The sequence below is a fragment of the Eumetopias jubatus genome, unplaced genomic scaffold (genome assembly GCF_037043125.1).
Source record: "Eumetopias jubatus isolate StellerSeaLion01/CBP00866 unplaced genomic scaffold, mEumJub1_p1.0 scaffold_3, whole genome shotgun sequence".
NCBI lineage: Eukaryota > Metazoa > Chordata > Mammalia > Carnivora > Otariidae > Eumetopias > Eumetopias jubatus.
In genome coordinates this window covers 129,109,240-129,116,827 of record NW_028274809.1, presented here as the reverse complement: position 1 = coordinate 129,116,827, position 7,588 = coordinate 129,109,240, and the positions used below count along the sequence as shown (strand labels likewise).

General features: G+C 40.2%; 1 protein-coding gene across 1 annotated transcript; it reads right to left on the bottom strand.

The window, feature by feature from the left end:
- Positions 1–6,994: 6,994 nt before the first annotated feature.
- Positions 6,995–7,318, bottom strand: SERTM1 (serine rich and transmembrane domain containing 1). Its single transcript, XM_028103470.1, has one exon. It carries the CDS (start codon positions 7,316–7,318, stop codon positions 6,995–6,997), a length of 324 nt encoding a protein of 107 aa, XP_027959271.1.
- Between the last annotated feature and the right edge of the window lie 270 nt (positions 7,319–7,588).

The following is a 7,588-nucleotide window of genomic DNA, read 5'->3' as shown; positions in this document are numbered from 1 at the left end:
CAAAGAGGGCTGTGTGGAACCTGGGTCCATAGGTAAGAGAGCAATAACTTATGTTCTTTTCTCCATTTCAGTAAGTACATGTTTATACTGGTCTGGGGCATACTATAAAGTTTAAACCGTTGGTTATTTATTTATTCCTCAACCTGCCTTTGTGAGTAAACATTTTCCCAATTTCTATTAAAAGTGACTATTTCTGAATGAAAGGAAGAGAGGAGTAAAGCATCATAATGAGGTTGTAGAACTTAAAGCCAGATTTCTTTTTAGTTGAAGCCCTGATTCTGCCACTCACTAACTTTGTGACCTTTCTCAGTTTCCTTATCTGTAAAATGGGAATAATAATGGTACCTACCTCATGGAGTGTTATGAGTGAATACATAAAGCACTTAAAAGATTGTCTGACACACAATGACTCTGTAAGTATTGGCAGTTAATACTATTTATTATTATTCCTGCTTGAATAATGGTCTTGAGCTAAACCAATTTACTTTTATTACTAGTGGTAAATATGTTTAGATACTTTTAATGTTATTGCAATTGATATTATAGTAAATGAATTTGGCATTTTATTAACCAGTATTCCCTCTGGACTGGAGTTTATGCATGTAGACCACAAAAATGATGTTTATAATGATATGTCTGGGTCACTGCGAGATCTTGAATTATCTTCTGAATTACCAGGGTTACTACAGCTCTGGGGTTGAGTGAATTTTATTATAAAAAGAAACTAGAAGCTACTTTTGTTAAATGTAGTAATCTAGAAGTAGCAATGTGCAAAAATGCTTCAATAAGTTTATATTCTTGAATGCAAGGGATAAGTAGTACAAAGACTACTCCAAATACAAGGAAATAAAGACAGTTTGGAAACCAGCAATATGCTGTGCAGCCAAGCAGCTCATACTGGGAGTCCAGAAGTGCTGGTTAATTGGGCCAACGCTGGATGATTCGGGCAAATACACAGAGGCCTCAGTGTTGCTTGACACATCCCAATCTGACTTTCCTAAATCATTCGTTTGATTGTAACCTCAAATCCCTCCAGCATATTTATGATGCTTCATAAATCAAACGGTGCTCACCAGCAGTCTTGGTTTTTGATCTGTCTCTCCACCATTATTGCTCTCATTATGACACATTACTCTGTCCCTAATAGGCACAGTCCTTGGGAAGGGGATAGGCTGAAATAAGTAAATACTGCTGTTGAGGGAAACAGCTGTGTGAGTTCTTCCTTTCATGGGTCTTCACTGAGGTCATGGGGAGACTCAGATAGGGGGTAGGTAAAAGCAGAACAGTAGAGGTTGAATAAAGAAGAATGGAAGAGGGACTAAATTCATGGAGGCAAGGAAGAGTAGATGGTAAGCAGAAAAAAATGGGAAAATTTGAACCTTCAGGGGCCAAAAGTTCTAAATGATGTTTGCGTATACAATATTAGTTACCATGTAATAAGCAATGTAGTGTTAGACAGTTTACGTACAATTTCTACTTAATCCTCCACAACCTATAAGGAAATAACTATTCTCTTTAGGTTACTAAAATCTGGAGGTTCAGAGAGGTTGCCTGTGGTCACAGAGGTAATATTTAGAGCTTAAGGATTTGAACAAAGCTGTCTGAATCCACACCCTGTGTTCTCTGGCACATAGACTTAGTTAAATAGGACAGGCAGGTAATTGAGGAGAAACTATTAAAAAATGTCAACCATTCACAAGAGGCTAGAATCATAAGGGATAAGCCATATAGTGCATAAAAAATGATAGCTTTTTTGGGAATGGAATTTTTAAAGGAGCAAAATTTTAAATGCTTTAATGCTTTAACTTTGCTTTAATATTAGAGTTTTATTGGAACATTAGTCACACATCATGTTGAAAATACTGGAATAAGAGTTACCATGGACTGAAAATGATTGAAAGAGTGTAGCAAGGGCCAAATGGGGACAAGTAAGGAGAGGAGAGGAGGGGGAATGGGAGGGGTGTGTGTGTGTGTGTGTGTGTGTGTGTGTGTGTGTGTGTGTGTGTGTGTGTGTGTATGTGAGAGAGAGAGAGAGACGGAGGGAGGGAAGAAGGGAGGTGAGGGTGGGGTGGAGGAGGAGAGGAAGAGAGTTGCGTGCTAACACTAATTCTAAGCTAAGACCGTTTCCATGGCTAGAAGATGAACAGATATGATATTTGTAGCAGGGAGAACAACTCTCCACCCACTCCCATACCCCACCCAGGTTGGATCTGAATAGGGCTTTTTGTCCATCTCTAGCCTATCTTCCACAAAAAAGCTAGAGTAATATTTCTTAAACATAAATTCAATTATTTAATGGCTCTGCTTAAAATCCTCTGTGGATTCCCACTGCACTCAGAATAAAACCCAAACTCTTACTATAACCTACCAAGCCCTACATAATCCATCCCTGTGCACCTCTAACTCCGTTCTCTGCACCACAACCCTCTGACTTCTCTACTCCCATAAGCTGAGACCTTTCTTGCCCGGGCCTTTGTACATGCTACTCCTTTTGAGAGAATATTCTTCCCAACACACTTCTAAAAGGCCCTCCCCAACCACCCTATCTTAGGTGACTTTGCCTTGTTGTCTATCATTTCACCATTTTATTCTCTTCATAGTGCTAATTGTAACTGTAATTATGCATCGTTTGTTCATTTGTTTTGTGTCTTTTTCACTAGATTGTAAGCTTAATGAGGGCAGGAACCATATCTGCTTGCTATGTCTAGTGACAAGGGACTTAGGTCTCCTTACAGTGCTCAGGGTGGCGAAGACCCTACTTCAGAATGGATCTTATCAGAGATAAGAAAAGCAGTCAGTGCTTGCAATGGTTTGATGAGGTCTTCATATAGTCAGATGTGACTAGGGGAGGGGTCAGTGAGCTCTGTTGCAATAAAAAGGAGTATTACTAGTAACTGTCTCTTTAAAAAGGTACATGTGTAGGCACAGTTTTGAGGTAGAAGGATGAGCATGGGGGAACTACTGTACTCTGCTTGCCGTTGAAGGCAGGGTTAAATTGAGGTAAACGGACTTTGAAAATTGAGGTGTGGTCTCTAAACATTGAACACTACTGTTCAATGGGAGGGCTATATGTGTGTGGAAGAAAGTGTATGTGTGTGAGTTTCTGCGTGTATGAGTCTGTGTACACGAACACAGACACATGTGGGATTTAAGAGCTGCCCACTGGATAACCAGAAGAAAGAGAAGCACAATTGTTCTCTCACAGATGGAGAGATTCTGAAGAGAGCTGGCCTAGGAGACTCTGAGCTTCCCCCACAGCCTTCCCTCCAGTACCCACCCACACTCACCCCCTCCACACACACCCTTTGAGCATTCTATCCTGAGTAACTCATGCTCTGGGAAATGCGGTACTGAAGGCTTGGGTCTGTATGTTATATCAACTGGGATGGATCCTAGAGGAGTGAGACTTGGCATTGACTTGAAGTGGCAGCCTCTCCAACAGGGAAAGGCAGACTTCAGGCAGAGTCAATTCTAGAAACTGGCAGTTGTACCTGAAAATGTTTCTTTTTTTTTTCAAGATTTTATTTGTTTATTTGAGAGAGAGAGAGAGAGCGTGAGTGAGCAGGGGGAGAGCAGAAGGGAGGAGGAGAGGGAGGAGGGGAAAGAATCTCAAGTAGACTCCATGCTGAGCATGGAGCCCAACACTGGTCTCGATCTCACGACTTTGAGATCATGACCTGAGCTGAAGCCAAGACTCAGAGGCTTAACTGACTAAGCCACCCAGGCGCCCCAAGAATGATTCATTTTTTAGTCATGCTACTGTTTCCTTTGGATTGTGAGAATAGTCTGGTATACTAATACAGTGTAAAATATTTTCTCTCATTTTATAAATCCCTCAGTTAGCCCCCAGTCCTCATCCGTTATATGCACATAGTCTTATGAAAGTGGTGTTGTGGGGAAGAAGGGATGTGACCTTCCTGATGTCTTTATTATACTGAGCCCAGTATGAAGACAGCAGTTTTCCACTGAGAAGGGGGCCTGGAGTTCAGACCCTTGCAGGAAAGTGAGTAGTTTGGGGGTGAGGGTGCTGTGAGCTGCACATGGAAAGGGAACTTAGCTTGAAGAAACAGCAGTTGCTTAGGCAGTGGATGAAAGGTAAGACCTCTTGTCTTAACAAATACACTGGAGCAATATATGTGACCCTTCCTTTGCCACCATGTGTCCCACTGATCATGAGCACCCAGAGTCCTTGTTACAAATACCAGTTCTCTGGCTCCACTCCTGACGTCTGGGCTGTGGCCTGGGAACCAGGATATTTTCCAAACATCCAAGTGAATTTTCTCATCAGGGAAGTGTGGAACTCAGTGCCCCAAGGCTAGGGGACTCTTGCAGGGATGGAGGGAGGCTGACATTGGGGTCACTTATTATTGACCCTGCTTCAGAGAGGATGTGTAGAAAAAGAGTGGTGGAAAAGCCTTCCTAGGGCGAAGACTGTGTACCACCTCACTGAAAACAGTAAGAGAAGAACCAGGCTTTCAATGGGCTCTACTTCTTTATTTATAAACCAGTCTTCCAACCTTTCTGAACTTCTTACACAACACAAATTCATCTCAAATTGTACAATCTGCTATCCTGGCAAAACTGACAAGTCCTAATTTTCATTCGTGAATATTGCTTCTAATTACTTAACCTAGAGAGCAAGAACCATTGCAGCAGTGGGGGTGGGCAGGGGTAGGCCTGCAGATTTTTTAAAAAGCAGTTTTACTTTCAGAAGGATAGAGTATAAAGTTACCCCTTAGAACAGATCATACTCAGATTGTCCTATTGTATGGCAAACTTGTTCCTTTATTATTTTTTAAATCACTGTATCCATATCCTTTCTTCTCCAATAACCAAAACAGCACAAAATTAATCAAAAAGCAAAAGTGATAACACAGGTGCCTCTGTAATCCTGTAGCTTTCACACAACTTTTAACTGGGAGTGTGTGAAAAAATATATATACATTAGTACACACACATACACACACATATTGAGAGACTGCTGACAATGATCTAAAATAGTGGAGTTCTTCTAGTCCAACATTTACACTACATAATAACACTGCAACATACTGCCATGCTTTAAATGGCAGCAGAGGCAAATTTTTCACTAATTACACATTTTAGGACAGCAACTCTGTGCAGGTCTTACAGTGTCTGGGGACATTTTTGATATAAATAGGTCAATGTGGTCTGATTTAAGTGAAGCTTATGGATAAAAAAAAAAGGAAAGAAACCTTCAGATTCTCATTATCAGTCCTCATCATCTCTCTTAGCATTTTAGAATGACAAATATATACCTTGTAAAAATGGTCGATTCTTTATCCCATTTGAGTTACTAGAGGGTATCGCCTGCACAATCAATCCAAAGCATGTACTGAAGCTCCACTATTTAAAACTAGAAAATGTTTTGGACAAGAAATGATCCAGTTGCCATGGGAAGACAGAGCATGTTGATGCAGTGGGCTCCATAGGCTGACGAAGTTCGATGTTTATGCTGTGGGCCATTTGTTTTTTGTGTTTTTTTTTAAGATTTTTTATTTATTTATTTGAGAGAGAGAATGAGATAGAGAGAGAGCATGAGAGGGGAGAGGGTCAGAGGGAGAAGCAGACTCCCTGCTGAGCAGGGAGCCCAATGTGGGACCCAATCCCGGGACTCCAGGATCGTGACCTGAGCCGAAGGCAGTCGCTTAACCAGTGAAGAAGCTGTAGTTTATTTGCTTTGTTTTTAGGGGGAGCTTGATTTCTTCCATATTCCAAGTCTATGCTCACATGTGTGCCTCATTTCATGGACAAAGCCCCCGAGTTCAGTGCTTGAGTGACCACAGTATCGTGGCTCCCAGGATCACTTAAGCTCCCAGCAGTGACAAAACTTGAATGTCTACAATTTTTAATAAAAACCCACATCCTGGAATTCTAATGCAAAGTATTATGTTAACATAGAACAACTAATTATCAGAGACCTGTAACATTCATGGAGTATATAATAACATATATATTAGCAATTTAGTCACTTAAGTTTTGCAACCTAATGTGACTGAGCAAACATCTGACATCTGGGAGCCTTAACAGAATTCTGTGCTAAAATTATAAGACTATGAAACTGAATAAAGGAACATGCTTAACATGACTGCTAGGAGTTATTACTACAGAAAACAGAACTAAGTGAATATTTTCCATATGCTTAATTTCCACTAATGGAAAGTATAAATATAAAATAAAAACTTCTTCCTGTCTCTTAGGGTGTGTCTCTTAGTAACAGCAATTATCACAAAGAATTCTGCAACAGTAGGGGTATTATGACTATAACGTAGATAGAAAAAAAAACCCAAGAGGCAAAAATACATTACAGACTGCATCATAACACATATTTGTTTTGCTATTAAAAGTTAAACTCTTCCAAAACTTCTCCATGATGATTTAATTCATCAATAAATATGATTTTCATTTGTTAAAGTGAAAATAAAACATTTAGCATATTTTGCCTCCGGTTTTAGGAATGTAATACATTAAATCTAAATTGACTTTTTTTTTTAATTTGGTATTTCCACTTTATCTTTTAAATATGGAGAATATCTTCTGAGTAGCTCAGACTTAATTTTGCCAGTTTCTGATAGCTCAGTTGGTTTCACGGTTTTGTAAGAGAAATGAAGTACAAGAGTCCATATCCAGCACCCACTGTGAGGCAACCTCAGATAAGTTCTGCCTCAGGTGTCCCGCAGAGTGAAATAAATTGATCCACCTTGAAGAGGTCCGCTCCGATTTGTCAGGTGGTTTGTGTGAAATTCTGCCCCTCGAGGTTTGCACACATTTCTCTGAGTCAGCATCAACTCCTACATTCACAAATGAAAAGCATCATGAATGGAACAAGAAATGAGGGGTGAAGGAGGAGAAACAGGTCTAATTGGTTGCAAAAGAAAGGGGTTATTTCTTTCATGAAGCAACTGGTTCATGTGACACTTCCTGCAAGGGAAAACCTAGGCTGCTGCAGCATTCAGGAATTCTTCCGTCTTCTTCATGAGGAAAGGTTTGAGAAAGTGGACCTTTGAGAGGAAATACTACAGACTTCCAAATTGGTGAAAGAACTTCCAGCATCGCTTGGATACTCCGGGTAGGAGGAACTGGAGGAGATGATATTTTTGAGCCTCTGGAGGGCAATTATTAAAAGCAGAAGCAGAAATGCTAAAAGGCTGAGGAATATGGACACATAGATGTAGACGTTTGACAGGTGGCCTGAGGAAGGGTCCACTGATGTGGACAGGGATGTGGGAAATAGCTCAAGGAAAGTTCCATTCTCCACATTACCCGAAAATACAGATGAAGAGTCAGGTTCAGACATCTTTATGGAGGGTCAAAGAACGCACAAGGATGTTAAAAGTCAGTTTCACACAGGGGTTAAAAAGGACAGAACCAGCATTTTTTTTTTTTTTTTATGATAGCATCAGCAAAGATTGTAGGCAGTTAAATCAGCACAACAAAACTTCTTGGTTTTCAAAGGCAGCAGGGGATCAGGTGTCCATTGGCACTGCAAAAACAAACAAACAAACAACAAAAAAACAGCTGAGTGCATTATTCACAAAATAACACATTTAAATCTCATTTCTAGTTT

Bases quoted from the DNA above. Each gene is read 5' to 3' on its own strand.
- SERTM1 (XM_028103470.1), bottom strand. From the start codon at position 7,318: ATGTCTGAACCTGACTCTTCATCTGTATTTTCGGGTAATGTGGAGAAT.